Source organism: Epargyreus clarus, unplaced genomic scaffold, assembly GCF_041222505.1.
Source record: "Epargyreus clarus isolate Ecla_fem2 unplaced genomic scaffold, WU_Ecla_fem_2.2 ptg000033l, whole genome shotgun sequence".
NCBI classification, from domain to species: Eukaryota; Metazoa; Arthropoda; class Insecta; order Lepidoptera; family Hesperiidae; genus Epargyreus; species Epargyreus clarus.
The window spans coordinates 4620560-4643876 of record NW_027332238.1 but is presented as its reverse complement, the minus strand read 5'-3'; the positions used below and the strand labels follow the sequence as shown (position 1 = coordinate 4643876).

The 23317-nt window shown below is 38.4% G+C and overlaps 2 protein-coding genes across 5 annotated transcripts in view; one reads left to right on the top strand and one right to left on the bottom strand.

Moving 5' to 3' along the window:
* Positions 1 to 1926: 1926 nt before the first annotated feature.
* LOC140755647 (uncharacterized) lies at positions 1927 to 15670 on the bottom strand. Its single transcript, XM_073090949.1, has 4 exons — positions 15221 to 15670; positions 4912 to 5002; positions 2915 to 3033; positions 1927 to 2473 (listed from the first exon to the last, which is right to left on the bottom strand). Exons 1-4 carry the CDS (start codon positions 15360 to 15362, stop codon positions 2301 to 2303), a joined length of 525 nt encoding a protein of 174 aa, XP_072947050.1. The 5' UTR covers positions 15363 to 15670; the 3' UTR covers positions 1927 to 2300.
* Positions 15671 to 17068: 1398 nt separating this feature from the next.
* The window catches only part of LOC140755527 (uncharacterized), a 58934-nt gene continuing 52685 nt past the window's right edge, over positions 17069 to 23317 (top strand). For 3 of the 4 annotated variants that reach the window (XM_073090814.1, XM_073090815.1, XM_073090813.1), the window contains exons 1-3: positions 17070 to 17532; positions 22167 to 22382; positions 22972 to 23107. In XM_073090814.1, coding sequence (XP_072946915.1) covers positions 17272 to 17532; positions 22167 to 22382; positions 22972 to 23107 — 613 coding nt within the window. In that variant the 5' untranslated portion in view covers positions 17070 to 17271. Of the gene's footprint in view, positions 17533 to 22166; positions 22383 to 22971; positions 23108 to 23317 lie in introns of all 4 variants that reach the window. The other variant, XM_073090816.1, reaches the window with a different exon arrangement.

Genomic DNA, 23317 nt, shown 5'->3' with positions numbered 1-23317 from the left:
ATAAAAACGGCGTTAATTTTATTTGAATGAAGCAAGATGGACGTTGACAGAGTTCTGTATATTATGAGTGTAAATTTTTATTATTTGAATTTTTCATTCTCTTCAAATTGATTCTATAATTCTATAATTCTTGCGTTAGTCTCTTTGATGTACCGCCACTTGAGTTATCGCCTAACGCCAAATGGCATTGTTAATGCCGTTGTCAAATTATCGCGTAAGTCGTGGCTACACCTACGGTTAACGTACATTATGGTAATAATTAATGTCATTTCTCGTTAGTGTGGCCCCTGCATTACTGTAACTTGAAGTAGACTAAACAATGACGAACATCTTTAACGGTCCGTCCAATCATCTTATATACGCTTATTCGCGGTAGTTATCGCAAATATGTTATGTTATAGTTATGTAATTTTTATTTTTTTGTCTCTCTCTATTATAGTATTTCATTTGTGTTGCAATTATCCGAATAAATGTTTTTCTTTCTTTCTTTCTTTACTCAGACTTACACATATGAATATTACCTATCTGATTACTCCATCCACACCTTCCATCATTATTTACATTACTCATAAGAGTACTTTGTAATTACATCTAAAAATATAATCACACGTGCACAATTACTATCAAGCTAACATCAAACCTGAAATAAAGTCCAAACAATAATATAGGTACAAGCGTTGGCGTGGTGGAATAACCATTATGGGAGAGGGTTCCTTTGTCAGGGTCATTGCAAAGTGTTGGGTGCTTAAGACGTCACACACAAACGGTTTGACACGTAGAAGGTTTTCTGTTCGATCACTGGACAGGCATAAGTCTAAATTATAGACATTCTGTCTTGATGTTTTCGTACTGATAGTCTATATGCCGTGTGGGTCGTTAACTACACACAAAGTCTCCCACCCACTCCACCTATGCACAAAACCTACGATCCGCCACCTACTTACTCACCTATAAATAAAAATAGCTCACCACTAATAAGAATTCGAACTTACATACAAATTATAGAAGTTTCCTACAGCATAACACTTATTCCACCACTGGTTTATAGAATAGATTAAAACTAGGTAATTATGAATAATCCAAGTGCACTAAACCACACAGCCTTGATTTCAGTACGGCAACACCATAAAACGTGAAGTTAGGATAACCTAACCTAACCTAAACCTACAAACTACTTTGTCACAACCCACGACCAATTTTTTTTAGTGGAAGTACTAACCGATGTCCTATCTGAAGGTAAATCACTGCATAGGCTGTGATCAACCTAAGATAGGATTGGACCCCACTTGAAACGTTTCAACCATGCGTTTCTTCCTCTGTCGACTAAGTAACGCTTCATGTAAGGTCATGTGTCCCTGCTTTACCACAACCTTCAACGTAACATGGTACCATCAACACTAATTTGACCCCAAACAAGACCATAAGTTGATTCCACATCAGCTAATATGTATATCATAGTAGTATAGTAGTAGTCGGTCGTAGATACTTGACAAAGCAGTTTAATAATAAGGGGTTACTCATAAATTACATCACACGTTTGGGTCCATAATATGTGACAAGAGTGGGTAAAAAACTTCGCAATAATAATTCAAAACTAATTCAAAATATACATAAAATTTACCGACCGTTAATTTAACAAAGTACGTTAATTAAACTACACAACTACATTATTAAGTTTGCAAATAGATGCCCAATACCACAACAATGGGAAATCACACAATATCATAAGTATTATAATATTAACATCCCACCCATGTCGCTGTTTCTGTGTGACGTCACACAAACATTACACAGTCACACATATGACGTTACAACACAAAAAATACACAAAACAATGTTTATCACTCCATCATTGACACTAAACATTTGCAAACGTGTGACGTCACACAAACATTTCAGATGCCACATTATCCAGATCCAGATGTAATATCACACAAATATAACACTCTAACCCTTGCAACAGATACATAGAATTCGTGTGACATAACTTACAGGCACCCATGTTTCTAAACAGTGATGCTCGAGTGTTCTCGACGCCTCTCTTATGACGGTGCCTGGTGCAGTCACACCGTTTGCATCACTCTAAGGCCGCCCCTGTTTTTACAGGCACTTAAGTTTCTAACTCAAGCAGCACAACCATCAAACATGTTTATTCTTGCCCGTGCCTGGTGTTTTCCGCGCCCCTCGTATGAAGGCACCCGGTGTGATCAAAACATTCGCACCGTCCTAGGGCCGCCCCTTACTTTCTTTCTTACTTAACATTACAGGCACCTATATTTCTAACTCAAGCAGGACAACCATCAAACATGTTTGTTCTTGATAGTGCCTGGCTTTCGTCTCCGGAAGGTGCCCATCTGACGGAGGATCTGGACGTTCTCGTCGTCGATCTCGCGGTCCATCCCACAGGTGCCCGGGACGGTGCCCCATAGCTTCAGCTGGCTTGGTAGGTATATCAGCCCGAGTAGGGTTATTACTGGAAATGGTTTTAAATTGTGTAAAAGAACTTAAGAGGTAGGTCGCAATGATTCTATTGAGTCAAATGGTGCAATATAAAGGTATTTATAGAAGATAATGCTGTATAATATTACACTTTATTGTACCCAAAAAAATAAATTCAGATAAAAAATTAATAAACGTTTTTAAACAATACAAAAGGCTATCGGAGGCTTCATCACTCATTAACGATTTCTTCAAAACAACTTTCAATTTCTTCTTTTATACAAAAAAAAAGGTTCGGCAAAAAAAATCGTTGAATAATATGACAGAAATTTTACCAATTCATTTTTCGCATATTAAAAATGCTAAAATTTATTTTTATTTCTCTTAAGAGTTTACTATCACATTAAAATGTAATCACATAAATACGTCCATCTCCTGTCTCCCTCTCAATAAAAATATAATAAAAAATACTCACTGTTCAACGTGCAAGGGAAAACAACATAAAAGTTGAGGTTGGTCGAACGAAAGTAGAAGGCTTCGGTGAAGTACAGGATGATCGTCAACGTTAACGACCAATAGCCCATGGAGACGACCCTGAAACAGACATAATACATCAGCACCTTTTATATTACTTCTCTTTAAAGGTGGTAGGACCAGTTTTTTTTATAATATAGGAGTAGCAGACGAGCATGCAGTCCACCTGATGGTAAGTGGCTACTGCCGCTCATGAACATTACAGATGTTCCCCATCAACCACTGATAGGATTAGATATGCGCCACTACCCCTGAGCTCTATGCTGGAATGCCTCGGAAAAGTCTGTCCACACCACACCCTTCGAACCGGAACACAGCAGCGCCTAACACTGCTGTTATTAAATAGAAATAGGTGTGGCGGTGGTGCCGCCGGAGTCGACCACAAAGGGTTCTACCACCTTCTATCTATAATTTATCAGTATATTTCATGATCGTATGCATTAAATTCACAATACGCGGCAAACTTCATTTAAAAATATAACATAGGGCGTTTATCAGGAAACTCATTTGCCTGACTTTTTAACTTTCTCAATCAAATACGTCAGTAATAATGATTATACATGAGAATGTGTGTTTCTTCCTTTGTTTGTTACACATTCACTTCTTAACTTCATCCACTTTCGAAAATAATAGGGAAATATTTCAGGCAAAGGTATTTCCTTAGGATGTGTCAAATTAGAATTAAGTAACTATTCTTAATTTACCTGTAAATTTCATGAACGTATGCCTTAAATTCATAATACGCGGCAATCTAAACTCTATTTAAAAAATATAACGTAAGGCATTTTTTATTATTATATCGTTAAAACTCAACAGCCAACTTTTTTCGCCAGTTTCATACTTCAGCGCCAAAAAAAGTCCACGGAGCCTCCAATTTTAATATTACTCCACCTTTTTTTACTTAAGGGGCACTTCAGTTAACAAACTCGAGCTATAGGCACTTGTGTTGGACCGAATATAGGCCATATTCGACACGAGTGCCTATAGCCCGGGTCAGCAGCGTCCGAAGTGCAACTACTGTGAAGGGTGCTTGAGTTGAGATCTCGCTGGTATTCGGGTACCTTTAAATTTTACAAGCGCTCGTCGGCGTTTCGTTGGCGTGTTGATTATCAAACTTTTCAGCTGATATTTCGAGACCTCCAAAATAAAGGGTCGTATTTCTAACGTAATTTATCAGGAAACAGAACTGCCTGACTTATTAACTTTCCTAATCTAATTAATCAGTAATAAATATAATGAGAATTTGAATTTGTTTGTTATACTTTCACTTCTTAACTATATAACCGATTGTCATGAAATTTTGTACACATGTTGTCAGGGGTTCAGAAAAGGACACAGGGTACCTTATATTCCGAAAAAAGGTACCGTTCGCAAAGGACATAAAAAAACCTCAGACTGCGAGTGAAGCTTTGGTTAAAAGGTAGTAATCAAATATAGTATGTGATAAATATTTTATTGTAAAGCTTACAGATATTTACCAGATTTCTAACACATGATTAAGGTGGTAGATGTCTTTATTGTTTGTTATGTCTTTATAATTTTCCAGGAAAGCCAGTTTAAAATTAAACAATGTTTTTGTCTCTATATGTTTCGAATACATGAAGTTGATGAATGAAAAAAACACTTATAAGTAGTTATATATGTAACTACAGTGTACTTCGACACATTAAAATAAGAAATATTAACAGAAAAATGAATTTTGAGTTGAGCGCTTATTCATGCAAAGCACCGATTTATTAGCGTGCCGACCTCCCGCTACTCGTCAAGAGATGGCGCCACGAGTATTCTGAATCACGCTATCGAAGTTCTCTCAACATCTTGCACATTTACAAGTTACGAACTGAGACTGTCGGAGCACGGCCGCTGTCTGTACATGATCACGTAGTACACAGGGAGATCTCCCTTTGCCAATGTTACTATTACTCAACAATTACTTACGGTCTATAGTGGATGTACAGTGTACAGTGTATAAGTGCTAACGCCTTCAAAACTGAATACATTCCCAGCATCCGGGATATCGTGAAGTCACCTGAAACAATACAATATGTATTTTCATAACATTTTTTTTTCCATGTATAAAGTACCGAATAAGATACTTTTTATTAATTACAATGTAGCCTAATTAAAGAGTAACGAGTATTTCTACACTAACTTAAACTCCTAGATAATAATATAATTAACTTCTTTGTTTTATCACATAAGGAAGTAGACACATTGTTCTTGTCTATACTAATATATAATATACAGGGTTACCGGCAATTCGATACATTCCCTTGGAGGGGTAAAAGTAGAGCTCATTTGCAATAGATTTTGTCATTAAGTACCCTAGCCGATAGTCATTTGTTTTTGAGATATTCAAGTTTTTGTGTTTTTATTTCTAAATACTGATTTCAGGCAAAAAATAAAATGTTCCTAAGTGAATGTCCTATTTTAATCCTATTTTTGTGCATAATCTTATACCTAACATAGCAACACTTCCTTAAAATAACAATACGCTGTAGTAGTACTCTTAAACTTTACGTTATGGAGGTTAATTTGCTAGGGTTCGATACAACAACCCTTTTTATTTCCACTTCAGAGTGAGTTTGCATAAAAAAGATGTATGGAATGTGTTGTACAAATTATTAAAATAATAGCCCTATTTCACTAGCTTTCCAAAATGGTATAAAACTTTTATCTGCATTGACAATCACAACAATAACACAGTTTAAAGTGTTAACTAGGATAATGTGCTTTACCTGTGGCAAACAGTAAGAATCTGCGCAGTACCATCTGAATGGCAATGTGTAAGGCGAAAGAAAAAGATGTCCCGGCGTTGCCCCAAAGTTTAACAGTGGCTCCCATTTTGAGCAGGAAATGTAATTTTATGTTTTGAATAAATGATGTTAAGATTCAGCCGATTTTCATTTCTTTCCCATTAAAAAGTTTGCGAATCCAAAAATTACTGATGTTCTGAATATTTGTTTTTAACTAATAACTTTTGTATTAAAATGAATACCATAATATTTCGTAGCAATTTAGATAGCTAGTGAAATAGGGCTATTATTTTAATAATTTGTATGACACATTCCATACATCTTTTTTATTCAAATTCACTCTGAAGTGGAAATAAAAAGAGTTTTTGTATTTGTGAAGCATACATCCGGCACGATGGCCAAAAATGTGGTGAATTCGTCTCGAAGACCAAAAATGTTATGCATTCGGCTCCGAGACCGAAAATATTAAGATTTCCGCGGCCGTTAGAACAAATAAGGAACCGAATGTTCCTCTCTTCGATGGACAGGATGACCGTGTCCCGAAGAAGGTTAAGTGGACTGTATATACGAAAATTAAGATGCAAAGTGCTATAGGGTCACGCACTCACCTGCTGCTGTTGTGCGCAGCCTCTTGTACTAGGTATAAGGCACCTTCAACTCACCCTAAGCTCGAGCTAGCTAGTCTTACCTCGGAATGGTCTACCGGTTACCTCTACCTTCTTCCTCTTCTCACGTGGCGTCGATCTTACAGCACGTTGCACCGCGAACAATGAAGTTAACGCGAATTTAAAGGAAACGCTACGAATACGAATAGTGGCTTCTACTTCGGAGTATAACTAAAACGACAAATATGCGCGAGCGCGACCGACGACTTCGAAGCTTCTCGAACAACAAGAAATCCCGGTGGCGGAAGCCATCAGGCTCCCGCCACCGCGAACGACACGACGACAACGACACTACAACGAACTATTTCAAACTATAAATCTCTATGCTTTTAATCCTACAGATTAAAATTAATACCAACGACAGATAATTAATGCGTAGAACCATAGACAAAACTGAACATACCGCCCACCTAAATACTACGTATTTACGAAAACAACAAAAATTACTTAACCTACGACAAGAAAAAGTTACGTTTAAACGTAACTAGTTATACAAAGGTAGAGGACAAACTTTAACGACTGGCCTTTTATACTCGCCAGACATTGTTCTAACACTAACTACTCTACAAACACCATCCGAGCCTGGGTGTAGGGCTGTAACCCTACCTAACTTCCATTCCAATGGATTAACTGTCTCATTTACTATCAAAACCAAAGTTCCTATTTTAATTCCTGAGCTAGTTTTGTCCCATTTAGCCTTTTGTTGTAGGGTATGTAGGTATTCACGATACCACCGTCTCCAGAAGTCTTGATGCATTTTTCGGATAAGCTTCCAGCGCTGGGTAACAGGTATAACCTGTTCGACTAGATTTTCTTCGGGAAGCATCGACAAGGGTTCTAAAGTTAAGAAATGTCCCGGCGTTAAAGCAACGAGATCATTCGCATCAGAGCTGAGAGGGGTTAAAGGTCGGGAGTTGAGCATCGCCTCTATCTGAGCCAAGACAGTATAGAACTCTTCGAAAGTCAATCTTTGTTTACCAATGACACGAGAAAGGTGAGTTTTCACAGACTTAATTCCAGCTTCAGCTAGACCGTTGAAATGAGGACTGCCAGGAGGATTAAACGAGAACTTTATTTCCCGGCCTTCCGCAGCCTGCTTCATGATAGAGCCAAGGTAGTTACTAGCACCTACAAAATTTCTTCCTTGGTCAGAAACGATGTTACTACAACGACCACGACGAGCAATGAATCTCTGCAAGGCAGCAAGGAAAGCGTCAGTAGAAAGTTCGGAAGCCAACTCTATATGAACCGCTTTGGTAGAGGTACAGACGAACACGCAAATGTACCCTTTATACGTCCTCACACCACGTCCACGACTAAGAGCAATGTCGAATGGTCCCCCGTAATCGACAGCTACACTAGAAAAAGGCTTGATTTGAGACACACGAAACGAAGGTAAATTCCCCATCAAAGGAACTGACGTAGGTTTTGGATTAACACGAAAACACCTTATACACCCAGAGACTACGGAGCGAATAGCCCGTTTGGGCGACAGAATCCAAAAATCTTGCGAAAGTAAATTTTGTAGAGTTTGAGCACCAGGATGCATAAATTTCTTATGGTACTCATCGATAATAAGAAATGTTAATCTATGATTACGAGGTAAAAGAATAGGATGTCTAACGGTAAACTCTACATTAGCGTTAGCTAACCGACCGCCCACCCTCAAAATACCCGCGTCATCAACGAAAGGAGACAATTTACGCAAGGCTTTGGGTAGCGAATTAGGCGAACCTTTACTTAGACAATCCAATTCAAACGAAAACGACTCTACTTGTGCTTGCTTTATGAGCAACTCAAAAGCTTGACGTAGCTCACAAGGCTGTAATGCACCGACAAATTTATTTTTATAATCTCTCAAATTATGAGCGAAACGAAAACAAAATGACAAAACACGCTTTACTTTCGAAAGCGACGAAAAACGATTTAACAAATCGCTAACGAGATTCACCTTTTCCGGTGACAGAAGGCTAAGAATCCTTTGTTCTTCTGCGATAGAGTCTGTGTCCTGTTCTACCAATAATGAAGAAGGCCAATCATTCTCTGGCTCTACAAGCCATGAAGGGCCCTTCCACCACATGGAACAGTCAACGAGGTCAGCTGGAAGCGTACCACGAGAACCAATATCAGCAGCATTCGAACTAGAGCTCACGTGACGCCAATGGTCAGGAGCTACTCTACTCTGAATGTGGCTGACTCTATTCGCCACAAACGTTTTCCACTTGGATGGACAAGATTTAATCCAAGCCAAAGTGACAGTAGAGTCAGACCATGCGTAAAGTTCTTGAACTGCATGAAATGGTTTTAAAGCCTCTACCACTGATTCCATTAAAGTAGATAACAAGACAGCAGCTAAAAGTTCCAATCTTGGAATCGACAATTTTCGCAAAGGCGCGACTTTCGACTTTGCACAACAAAAATGAACGGATGTAGAGCCATCCGCCTCAACGACACGAAAGAATGTGACAGCACAATAGCCACGTTCTGAAGCGTCACAGAAGCCATGCAACTGTAACGACACGAAAGAATTTACCATACGCCGAGGAATGGTAATCGAAACTAACGACGACAATTGAGACTTAAATCGCAACCACTCGTGTGCAATGTGAGGTGGCACATTATCGTCCCATGAAACTCCCGAAGTCCAAAGAAGTTGCATAAGATATTTAGCATAAAACGTAATCGGCGCTAGAAATCCCAAAGGGTCATAAATCCGCGCAATATGGGAGAGTATGGTACGTTTGGTGCACCTAGAATCATCGGGGTTGACGACACGAAATCTAAAATCATCCGATTGCGGATGCCATAAAAGTCCCAAAATTTTTAAGGAGAGGTCTGACATCTCTTCGAAATGTTTAAATTCTTCTGAGTATAAGTCAGAAGATGGAAGATCAACGAAAAACTCACTACAATTAGATGTCCACTTTCTTAAATGGAAACCACCAGACGACAAAATTTTGGTAAGTTCCGAGCGCAATTGTAGAGCTTGCTCTACCGAGTCAGCGCCCGACACGATATCATCGACATAAATGTCTCTACTAAGAACTGTAGAGGCAGCCGGAAGTTCTTGGGTAGAGTCTTCTGCTAGTTGAGCGATCGCACGAAGAGCCTGAAACGGTGCAGATGATACGCCATAAGTGACCGTGCGAAGCCTATAGTCACGTATAGGACCGTCAGCAGATGGGCGCCACAGAATGCGTAGGTACTCGGTGTCATCTCTACAAACCAAGATTTGTCTATACATCTGTTTGACGTCACCAGTAAAAACGACAGCATGCCAACGGAACCGAATAAGTAAATCGAAAATATTAGTTTGCAGTTTAGGCCCAGCAAGTAGCGTATCATTCAAAGACAATCCATTAGCATCTCTACAACTTGCATCGAACACAGTACGAAGTGGGGTGCTAACAGAATCTGGTCTCAATACTCCGTGATGAGGGATATAATAAAACTTCCCAACGCTTGAAGTCGGGGGATCCACCTGCTCCATATGACCGGCAACCTCATACTCATTCATGAACCGAACGTAGGCATCTCTAAACTCAGCATTTGTATTAAGTCTACGTTCGAGAGACAGAAATCTTTTTAAAGCAATTTCACGGGAATGTGAGAACGATGGCTTTACTGCAGGATTCATGAATGGAAGAGGCACCACAAATCTACCATCATCGTTACGACTATAATTATTAGTGAAATAATTTTCACAGGCTTGATCCTCCTTCGAAAGGATTTTACAGACAGGAGTGCGAACCTCTTCTGTTTCCCAGAATCTTTTTAAAGTGTTATCTAATTTTATATTTGATAAATAAGAGTTATCGACGAAAAAACAATCACTCTGTTTACCATTACGACAGTTGTGTGTGTGATCTACCTCACACTCACCCATTAGAATCCAACAAAAAATAGTATTTAGAGCCTTTGGTTGTCCCGGCCTCCCTCGTCTCAGACCAGGTATGAGAGATGAAGCAAATATATCCGCATTCAATAGCATGTCAATAGCCCCTGGACGAGCGAAGTCTGGATCAGCCAAAGGTAAATTCCTAATATGTGACCAACCACAAAAATCAACAAAATGTGCAGGTTGGTCACTACATATCGACGACAAAACAAAAGCTTCAAACTTAAAATCGATTTTATTTGAGTTATAGGATTTTATTTCACAACATAGTGAACCACGAGACTCAGCAACAGAAGATCCGATTCCATTTATTGATTGTTTAGTGTTTTTAATACATAACCCGAGGCGCTTTGCACATGGTACTGAAATAAAGTTGCAAGCGCTTGCACAATCCAACAACACCCTTACAGGTTGAAAGTTTCCCCAACTATCTTTTATAAGAACCTTAGCTGTAGAAAACAAGATTGTACCTTTACCACCGACAGAAGTTAAAACAATATTACTCAGTTGTGCATTATTATTAATGGAACTAACAACTTCAGTATCAGGTTGGGAATTGCTATCAGCGGACGGTGTAACCGATTTTTTAAAATGTAACAATGTGTTATGTGAACACCCACATACACCACAACTTATAGGGACTCGACAAGTTTTTACCCTATGAGTTTTCGAAAAGCAACGGATACAAAGATTTTTATTTTTAATGAATTTAAATCGAGAATCTATATCTAAATTTAGAAAATTCTTACATGATGAAAGACTATGTTGGCCAGTACAAAAGTCACAAGTCACTCCCGACACGACAAATGAGGATTTGGACTTTTTAAAGTTACTTGGTTTCGGTTCTTTTGATATTCCTACATTACTTAATATTGGGTTCGGAGTTACCTCACTTAATGCCCTAACTTGTTTCTCAACAAAATCCTGAACTTGAGTGAACTCTGGTATCTCATCTGAATTAAATTCTAATTGAAATGATTCTTTTGTGGCCCGATCTAATTTTGACCAAAATAAATGGAACAACATGAAGTTCTTATCTGGTAATCCAAACTTTTCCAAAACACTTAAATTCTCCACAAAAGTTCTATGAACACGCTCAAGTTCTACAGCTGATTTTGTTTTCACTGGCTCACATGACAACAACTTTTGATAATAGGAGGCCGTTATATAGCGCTTCTTATTATAATATTTATTAAGTGTTTCATATGCGTCTATATAATTTTCATCCGTGAGTGGAAAGTTCCTGATTAAATCATACGCTTTATTTTCGACACAAGTTAACAAGTAATGTAACTTTTCCACATTAGGAATATTTCTATTATGGATCAACGACTCAAATAATTGTTTAAAAGATAACCAATTTTCTAGCTTACCATCGAATGGCTTAATGTTAATTTTAGGCAGCTTAGCAAAACCCGAAACTACTTCTTGTTTAATCTGACGGTCACTATTTAAATGCCGCAGACGGGCCAAAACACTTCTAAATTTTGTATCAAATGATGCAGTTACACCAATTTCAGACTGGCGTTGGGCAGCACTTAATGAACGCAATAAATTTATCTGGGCTTTATGGAATTCATTTGAAAGTTCCCTAAGGTCCTCCTCAACGCAGCCTGTCATATCCGATCCCGCTATATACTCCAATCGCATCATACTGTAATCCCGGGCAATCCTATTAACGTCCCCATCACTTGCGCCACTTTCGTTGCTCCCAGTAGACATTGCCTTTATAAACTTAACGAAATCGACAACAATAGCAAATAATTGCAATGTCACTGACAGCTGACTTCGACACAATAATACGTCAAAGTCTAATACAATTTGACAGTATTGACAATATGACCAACGACAAATAAATATGGCGCAATGCAATACTGACAACCAACGACTATTAATAAAAATAGCGCAAAGATGGCGGGACCTAAGTACAACTAACAAAGTGATGAGTTGTAAAGAATCACACCCACCCTCAACATAAAATGTTAATCGACAAAACGAAAATTACGAAATTTTATAGAAATGCAATACAAAATAGCAAATCTAATACGAAATACGACACGAAACGACAAATTTAGAAGCCACTTTACGTAAATGTTCGTTCCTTTAGCGAAATACGACACGATAAAATTAATTTCAATGTTCGTTATGTTCGGTCGACGGAAAATAGCAAAAATGGTGTTTAGGACGATGGAACAATTAAGATCCGCCGAAGTGACCAAAAATGTGAAGCATACATCCGGCACGATGGCCAAAAATGTGGTGAATTCGTCTCGAAGACCAAAAATGTTATGCATTCGGCTCCGAGACCGAAAATATTAAGATTTCCGCGGCCGTTAGAACAAATAAGGAACCGAATGTTCCTCTCTTCGATGGACAGGATGACCGTGTCCCGAAGAAGGTTAAGTGGACTGTATATACGAAAATTAAGATGCAAAGTGCTATAGGGTCACGCACTCACCTGCTGCTGTTGTGCGCAGCCTCTTGTACTAGGTATAAGGCACCTTCAACTCACCCTAAGCTCGAGCTAGCTAGTCTTACCTCGGAATGGTCTACCGGTTACCTCTACCTTCTTCCTCTTCTCACGTGGCGTCGATCTTACAGCACGTTGCACCGCGAACAATGAAGTTAACGCGAATTTAAAGGAAACGCTACGAATACGAATAGTGGCTTCTACTTCGGAGTATAACTAAAACGACAAATATGCGCGAGCGCGACCGACGACTTCGAAGCTTCTCGAACAACAAGAAATCCCGGTGGCGGAAGCCATCAGGCTCCCGCCACCGCGAACGACACGACGACAACGACACTACAACGAACTATTTCAAACTATAAATCTCTATGCTTTTAATCCTACAGATTAAAATTAATACCAACGACAGATAATTAATGCGTAGAACCATAGACAAAACTGAACAGTATTGAACTCTAGCAAATTGACCTCCATAACGTAAAGTTTAAGAATACTACTACAGCGTATTGTTATTTTAAGGACGTGTTGTGATGTTAGGTATAAGATTATGCACAAAAATAGAATCAAAATAGGACATTCACTTAGGAACATTTTATTTTTTGCCTGAAATCGGTATTTAGAAATAAAAACACAAAAACTTGAATATCTCAAAAACAAATCACTATCGGCTAGGGTACTTAATGACAAAATCTATTGCAAATGAGCTCTACTTTTACCCCTCCAAGGGAATGTATCGAATTATCAGTAACCCTGTATATAAAGAGGAAAACTTTGTTTGTTTGTTTGGTTGTAGTGAATAGGCTCAAAAACTACTGGACCGATTTTAAAAATTCTTTCACCATTCGAAAGCCACATTATCCACAAGTAACGTAAGCTATATTTTATATGAAATATATTTGATTAAAGATTTTGGGTAGTACAACATTTGCCGGGTCAGCTAGTGTTCTATAATGTACATTAATCTCTATTTCACTAATACTACACTATGTCATGTCACTAACTCAAATGGTTGAGTCCGTTTAAGTTTTCTCACTCTTTTTCACAACATAATGTATTTCATGAACATAAGACTACTGTAATGGCTAACATTATAATGGAAGAGTGTATAGTCCGCGCCAAACTTCTAGTCCGCTCTGAAGTTGTTGCGCGCAGGTGTAGTCAGAGAGCTAATGTGGTTGAACACAACTACGAGCATATACTCCATAGCAATAGTAAGGGCACACCAACACAGCTATGTACCTGTGGGCGAGAGTGGGCAGCGTAGGGTGCTTGGGGGTCCTCTGCTGTCTTTGCCTTGTTAATATCTACAATTTGCTGTAGCAACACGACTCCTTTCTATATTCAGAGCAGACTAGCAGTTTTGTGCTAACTCTATAATGTACAAGCTTTTACCCGCGGCTTCGCTCGCGTTTCGAAGTAATATTATTAACTACGAAGATTTATACAAACTTTCATCCCCTATTTTATCCCCTTGGGGGTAGAATTGGTCAAAATCCTTTCTTAGCGAACGTCATAACATCAACCTGCATGCCAAATTTCAGCCCGATCTGTCCAGTGGTTTGGGCTGTGCGTTGATAGAATACTACGTCAGTCAGTCAGTCACCTTTGAGTTATATATATTTAGATGTTTATTGCACTTAAAGAATTTAAAAGCTGTGTTAGCAGTCATAAAAAGGATAAGATCCATTACACTGACCAAGTGTGAATTGTTAGGCACCCCCTTGACAATATTTTTGTTAGAACATGCAGGATTTTCAATACATTTTCTTTAATTGTTTAAGCAAGTTATAATGAATTTTTAATATGCACATTATTTTGAAATATAAAATTTACACTGTTGTATAAATGAGGTACTGGCAACCCTCTCTGGAAAGTTCTGGTAGTCACTTATAATTTGATTATATTAAAGTTTGAAATATAGAGCATGTGTTTCTAAATAAAGATTGTATTAATTAATTACAAGTCAAAAATATAACATGCGTATCTGTGCTTTGAACCTAAGACCCCTTGATCAAGAGGCAGAGTTTCTTAACCAATAGGCTATGTAAACGCCTTAGAATATAAGAAATATTTATGTAAGGATTACATAGATCTCCTCCAGTAGGATAACAAAAAATACTATCCATACAATTGCGTGGCATCAGTCCAAAAGAGCACACCCTATTTAACCGTGGGAGTTGTAGGTGATTAAATATCTAAATTTAAAATGGGCAGTATTTTCACAGTTCTGCGGCCTTACATTCCAACAGTGACTTAGCCAAAGTAATCCTTTATAGAGGTCTATGTCTGATCCAGAGCTTATAACTCATAAAATTAGTAAGTGAATATTTGATCTTCAACTAACTTCAGGAAGAACTGTAGTCTACATCAAAAAGTTAAAGTGATTAAAACTTTATCATTAGACTATTTTTGGTTTAAGTTTCCGTAACTAATTTAACTTTGTCAGTGGTTTACTCACCATCCATATGATCTGTGTCTCCGTTGTTGTTTAAGAAGGATCTACCTTCGATGTACGAGCGTCCAGCGGTTCCCAAGTCCATAAACGCTACAAACGCTATCCACCCACGAAAAGCATACAAAACTTTATTTTGCACCGGCATTTTGCACTTATTTCCACCAAAACACACTTAAACATTTACTTCCCAACTCCATACATCATAATCAACCGAATTCCAGCACAAAAAACAACTAAAAACACGCATAAACAAATTGCAAAGTTACCTAAAGAAATGTCGGCTAATCAAGATTAATTGAATTAAGCGGGAAACTTTCCTACATCTAAACTAACGCGCGTACGTTCAAGCGTGCATCGCATTGCGGCATTTTACCTGCATTACATATTTTCATGTGAAATTATAATTAGATGTTAATATAGAATAGGCAAGGTGCCATCTTCATTCGCGCACTTACGACGTCAATGTCACCAGTCACGGTAGAGATACTGTCAGTGTCAAAGTCAATTTGCCGTCATTGTCAACTAAAAGTGACAGTTGCTATTGCCATATAAGATATTTTTTAGTTTTTCTATGGCCTTGACTTCTTGTCTTTCAACCTAAAAATGGAGACTTTTATTCTATTACAAATAAACATTTTTTTTTTATTTCTTATCACAGTCCGTGAGTGCTTTACTTAAATTGTATAAATATTTAAATAAACGATATCTTTATAGTCATTAGTTTTTCAGAGTAGACATACTTTTACGATTTTAAGTTAAATAAAAATGCCTTTTTGTGGAATTATAGTAAAAATACCGGTGTTACTCTTTGAATATAGATAATCAAAGAGAAAGTCATCAATATTATGATTATCGTATGGAAAAAAACCTAGACAAATAATTTAAAGATAAGCAATCATGATACAAAATTACGACACAAATGTGTAACGTGCTTAAAGCTTGATGCTTGTGACGTAATGTAGCGTCACCCAATCTTAATTATATACCCAACAACTAAAATTTGGCAGGGATTTCGTCAAGGTTAACGAGTGTGCAATGATGATTTCGGGTCTGAGAATTTTTCAAGGGGTTAGCAACACGCCATTAACTATTTGCTCTGTAAAAGTAAATAATATTCTATTATGGATATTTTTCGCAAATATTTCCAATTTATGCTTAAGTACGTTACTAGCTTATTTTAAGCGGCATTTTAAAAGTGCTTCAAAATTTGAGAAGGTAGAACTTGATATTTTAATAACCAGTCGGCGATGGTATACCAGACCTTAAGATGATTAACGGAGGTATAGTAGTGTCCTCTATAATTTGATGTTGATTACTGATCCTTGGTAGTTCTGTCTTCATAAAAAATAAGAAATGAAAATTAATATCCTGACTAGGAGAGATCGAGACAATTTACCGTTCTACCACTAGATAAGTAATTTATTACATTGTTTCATTACTGACATTGTAACTTTACTCCTATGAAAGTCTATGGTACTGAAATTTGGAACTTATTCACAAAGAGTCAGTAGTATTTCAATTTTAGGTGAGAAATAAATGCTAAGTAAATGTCCTGATTTAAAAGCTTCACTTTATTCGAACCTTTTCATTTATAATTTTGATCAAACTTGTAAACTTTGACATTTATGAAACCCTTAAAACAAAATGCTTTTAAATTAAAAATTCTTCAAGATTTCATTTGCGATAAATAGCAAACAATGAATCAAAAATCAAAATCGGGATAAATAACAACAAAAAAACCGTATAAACTATAATAATCCATCACTATTCATCACGTTTTTTGAAGCGTAATTGGGGACATCGGGGTTGAAGTCCCGAAATTGCCAGACAAAAAATTGATACGCTATCCACCAGCGGCTGGTCACAAATACCTAAAAATATCGTCGCCATATTGGTATTGTCAAAAGATCGAGCTATCGGTGCGATAGAAAGATGAATTTTCGGTTTGCGCCGAGCGGATTACCTTAATTCGTGTGTTTGTACGAACAGTTGGGGGACTAGAGATTTGTTTAGATGTTTCGTTTGCTGTACAAGGTGTCTGATTCGGTTGGCAAATGATGTTTTCGGTGGATAAGTGTGGTGGTGAGGCTGCGGCCGGTGGTGGGTCGCAGGCGTCGGTGCCTTCGGACGAGGTGGCGTCCGCGGTGGCGGCCGTGTCGGACGAGATCGGGGACATTCTGAAGGATGAGCTGGGCGACGCGGACCGGGCGGAGCGCATCGGGGCTGACTTGGCGGACCTGAGCGCGGAGCTCGGGCTCCTGGCCGGCCTGGCGGACGAGCCGCAGCAGGACTACCCGTCGCTCTTCGAGATCGCCGTAAGTTCCCCAACATGGCTGCCTGTTACTACGCCAAAAAGTTAAAATGCGCACGATATAAACGTCAAAATGTACATTTCGAGCTAAAAACAGTGAGTTTTGATCAAAACATCAATGAGTATTGATTTTCTTGTATCGTACTAGACGTTTCAGTGCAAACACGACTGTTGAATGCAAGGACTTGTGTTATTGCAAAGTGGTGCTTAAATGTCAAAAGTCACCTACTTATAACTGTTTGTAACACTGCAAACAATACATTTGCAAAATTATTCTAGAATCTTGAAGTATTGTATACTATTGTATACAAAATACAATAAAAATTGTATCATTTAATGAAAACAAACAACTATTGATACTATTTGGTGTATATAAAGACAAGTGTCCTTAAAAATAAAATTGACCTATATTGATTGGCATACATAATGCCAATAAGAATGGACTAGTAGGGCAGTGGCTGCATTTCATTCCATCCCACTGTTGGGCAAAGGTTTGCCATATCTAGGACAGACCTGGAGCACTTTCCCTCGTGCAACTATAAGATGATGTCATATGTCAGCACAGTAAGGCAAGAAATAGTACGACATACTAAAAACTACCAGAAGAGAATAATAAACCACCCAAACCCCTTGGCAAAGACCCTTATGAAAGAAACTCACACAATTCGTAGGCTGAAACGAAGAATGCCCCAAGACATACTTAAATGAAAATGAAATTACAGATTGTAAAGTACGATGTGACACAGGTCACATACCGAGCATGCCATCCTTAAACACCTACCAACCTACTACTCAGTGTCCAAAGTGACAGATCGTAGTATTAATAAAAAAAAAAAATGTTAAAATGTTAGCCCATCTTCCAATTAGTGTCCGACTGCTGGGCACGGGTCTCTCATAGTGAGAAAGGTTGGGCTATTGTCTACCCCACTGACCCAGTGCAAATTAGTAGCTTTCACATACCTTCAAGATTTTTTATGAACTTGGGTGTGTTAGCATACAATACAATACAAAAATGCTTTATTGTACACCAAAGAATACACGAAAAAATATACATAAACATAATGAACGGTACAACAGGCGGTCTTATCACTTAAAAGCGATCTCTTCCATACAACCTTAGAGTTTTTGAAAGAAAACAATATATATGCAAGAAATACAGGTAGGGGTGTACAAATGTAATACATACCGACTCAAAAATTATCTTTGAACATATCAGCAGTTACTTTACTTTATAACTTTTAAAAATCAGAGTTTTCGTTTGTGTGCCTGGGTTTCGTAGTTCGGATCCTTCATTTAAGTTACAACTCCTCAACTATCATCAATAACAATTCTTCTGATAGAAAGGCGCTGTTTCCGCTCCTAGGCTTGATGACCAAACCTCAAACCAGAACACAGCAGCGCTTAACACTGCTGTTATAACAGAAATAGGTGTGGTGGTGGTGCCACCGGAGTCCTACCACAGAGGTTTCTACCACCTTCAAACCTACTATGCTATTGTAACTTATTGAATAATTATTTATCAAAGTTAAGAGAGTTAAGAAATTATCAAAAAATAGTAGTCAATAGTTAAATATTGAATTGCAAAATGACCTACAGGCATAACAAATTATTGAAAAGATTGTAAAAATTTATTACAAGTACGCAGATAGTATCTACAATAACAAAATATTATGGTTGTGATGAAATAATGTAAATGTCACTTAAACTTGAAGAATTCAGCCGATTTCTATTGTAAATATATTTTTATTGCAATACTATTTTAATAATTTTATGTCAACAAGAGTATTTAATTGCTGGTGAGAAGCAATCTAGCTGAAAACTATATAAAAAGAAAGAAGGATATTATATTGTTCAGAGAACAAGATGCCATAGAATGGATTGTCAGAGAAAATAAAGAATGGATCTGTTATTGAATCTTTTGTTATATAAAATAGTCTTTCAGGAATAGTCCGCTTACACTATATTACTTTTTCATCATCAAACCATTACTGTCCCACTGCTGAGCACGGGTCTCCTCTCAGAATGAGAAGGATTAGGTCATACTCCACCGCGCTGGCCAAGTGTATATTGGTAGACTTCACATACCTCAAAAAACTTGTTTTGTTTTAAGATTTCTCAGGTATGCCCGTTTCCTCACGATGTTTACCTTTACCGTTTAAGCAAGTGATAATTAATTTCTAATACGCACATCACTGAAGAATTAGAGATTGCTTGCCTGGGATTTGACCCTCGGACCCCTCTATCAAGAGGCAGAGTTTCTTAACCACTAGGCTATCACTGCTTTTACTTAGTACTTATTACCAGTTATATTCATTGTACATAATTAAATTCACAACTCTCAATTAATATATTTTGTATAGTAGAAAGGAAAGTCAAGGTCACATAGGTTTTAAATATAGATTTAAGATATATGTATGTAGATTTATGATAGGTAAACGGATAAGGATATATGTATGATATTTATGATAGGCAGTGATAGCCTAGTGGTTAAGAAACACGGCTTCTCGATCGAGGGGTCCGAGGTTCAAATCCCAGGCACGCACCTCTGATTTTCAAATTATTGTGCGTATTAGAAATCAATTATCACTTGCTTAAATGGTGAAGGATAACATCGTGAGGAAATCTGCATACCTGAGAGATTTATAAAAAAAAAATCTCACAGATATGTGAAGTCTAACAATACGCACTTGGCCATCGCGGTGGACTATGGCCTAATCCTTCTCATTCTGAGAGGAGACCCGTGCCCAGCAGTGGGACAGTAATGGGTTGATGATGATGATGTAGATTTAAGGTATACATGATAGGTTATAATTTTTAAAGTAGAATCCTCAGTGGTTCAACTCCAGTTCCATCACCACCATTCCTATTAGTTCCTAAAAACAGAAGTCATAAGCACTGCTATGTTCTGATTAGAAGAAGACATACATATACTGAGACATTCCAACTGAGTCCCAATGGGTAGCAACATCTGTTAACAATCTCAGGTAGGAATCTTAATTTTATCTGGGGTTGATTACAGATGTCCATGGGTAGGTTACCATCAGGTGTACTGCATGCTCGTCTATTACTTCTATATTATAAAACAAACATACACATACAAAAATCCATTGAAACTATTGATCAGTTTCTGTAATGGCATCCTCCTGAGGTATTCCCGGAGTGCTATGACATGGGGCTCTTCAAGAAAGAGCTCTCCTACAACTGGCAATGCATTGGCGACTCCTCTGGTGTTAGAAATGTCTATAGGCGACGTTGAGTTCTTTCCATCAGGTAGCAGCAGCTTTATCGTTAGGTTCATCATTATCAACCCATTACTGTCTCACTGCTGGGCACGGGTCTCCTCTTAGAATGAGAAAGATTAGGCCATAGTCCCCCACACGAGTCAAGTGTGTATTGGTGGCTTTGCATACCTTAGAAAACTTGTTTTTTAAGAGATCTCTGGTATGCAGATTTCCTCATGATATTTTTCTTCACCCTTTTTAAGCAAGTGATAATTAATTTCTAATACGCACATAACTTGAAAAATCAGAGGTGTCTGCCTGGGATTTGAACCTCAGACCGGTCGATCACGAGGCTGAGTTTCTTAACCACTAGGCTGTCACTGCTGTTAGGTTCAACTACAAAAAAATGTAAAAACAGAGTGACAGGTAATTTATTTGTATTAAGATGATTGTTCGTAGAATTTCTAGCTTCCATTACAACGGCACATATACATTAATTATGTCAATTAATTCAATGAACTCTTAAAGTAAATACAATTGTAACTCTACACAAACAATTAGATTTGTGAAGTCTGTCTTGTTTTTTTTTTTATATAATATAAGAGTAGCAGACGAGCATGCAGTCCACCTGATGGTAAGTGGCTACTGCCGCCCATGGACATCTGTAATCAACCCCAGATAGGATTAGATATTCCTACCTGAGGTCGGCCACAGATGCGCCGCTACCCCTGAGGACTAAGCTGGAATGCCTCGGAAAAGAATCTCTGTCTTGTTTAATAGGAGCTAATTTTCAAGGTTTCAACTCTATCTTTGGAAAATAGAGATTTTTTTCTTGATGTCAGCTTTTATAAGAAGCCTGTTCCTTATTCCAAGTTGTGGTATAAAATCAAATGTATTTATTTTGTATAGACCTACAAGAGACTAAAACCCATTATTAATAATCATCCTATCCAATCCTTGGCCTACAAAACCCTGCTATGCTTATCATTTGACAATTTCTGTCCATTAGAAATTGTTTATTATTGATCTTTGAGGCTCATCTCTCTTCTCTGTCCTGAGTAAGCTATATATATTTTATTTTTGTTTTTTCATATGTATGTAGTTAATCTGTGTTTATTACTTTTTCTTTTTCAATAACATGTCTCAAATTTGGCGATTGTTGTACACTCCAGTAAGTGGCATGCATACTGGCTTAAAAAAATTGTGAAATGTGTGTGAAATCTACCATTCGCAATTGGCTAGCACAGTGAACTGTATACCTAAGCTCTTCTTATTCTGTGAAGAAACCTGTGTCCAGCAGTGAGACAGTAATACATTGACGAAGTTAGATATTAATTATTTTTTATACACTTGTTTTCTATTACAACCACTTTAAACATACAAATTTGTATTTAACTGGCAATTTCCCAATCCCCAGATGGGCCACCGGGGCTCCGGTAGCGGCTCCTCCTCGTCCTCCTGGTCCGGCGGGCCCGCGGTCCGGGTGCGCCGCCCCTCGCGGCCGCAGCGCTGCACGCGGCGGCGCCCCATCGCGAAGGCGAAGGAGCCCCCGGCCGCCGCCAGCCGCGGCCCGCAGAGCTCCATCTACCGGTCCGCGATGCAGAAGGTCTTCTCGGCTGTTGTTCCTGGCTCGGTAGGTTTCATTAAAGCAGTAGTAAATGATCATGCTGTCCACCTAATGGTAAGTGGCTACTGCCGCCCATGGACGTCTGTAATCATCTTCAGATAAGATTAGATTCTTACTTGAGGTCGGACACAGATGCGTTTTTACCCCTGAGGACTAAGTTGGAAGGCCTCTGATTAGTATGTCTCCCTTACCACATCCTTCAAATTGGAACACAGCAGCGCTTAACACTGGTGCCAGAGTCAAACCACACAGTATTTTCTACTTTCAGGAAGATAGTATTAACCCTTTATTTTTCGACTTTGGTGAGAAATTCTACAGTGGGAGCATAGCTCCCCACACTCATAGAGTGTACAAAGTGTTATATTTATTGAATGATCCGACTGCGGAGGGTAATTTTATTTGAGGCTGCGTATGTATGTATGTTTGTATGTCTCACTCTTTGTTACGCCCTGCAACCCAAGTGGTTTCACGGATTTTAACATATGAGGTGTCGTTGGAATTTTCTTAATTGAGACCAACACAGATGATATTTTTAAGCAGTTGTTTTTATTTTTAATTTTATGATAATTTTCTAACTCTTATATTTTGTACGCAGGTCGGCCGTCGCCGCAACCCGCCGCCCCGCCGCGCGGTGTCGCTGCGTCTCCGCCGCGTGGAGGTCGTGTCGGAGATGTCGGACATCGGCGCCGAGTCGGACTCCTCGGACCAGTGGACCGAGCTGGAGGACGGATGTGAGTGGCTTGTGACTGTGGCAACTTTTGAAGGTGGTAGAATTCTCTGTGGTTCGACTCCGGCATCACCATCAACACACCTATTTCTGTTATAAGGGAGTGTGGCAAGGGAGATGTATCTCTCCGGTGGCCATTCTCAGCGCTACGTCAAGAACTCCGGGAATTATAAGGGAACTCAACCGGAGTTTCCAACAGCTGTGTGCCCGTCGG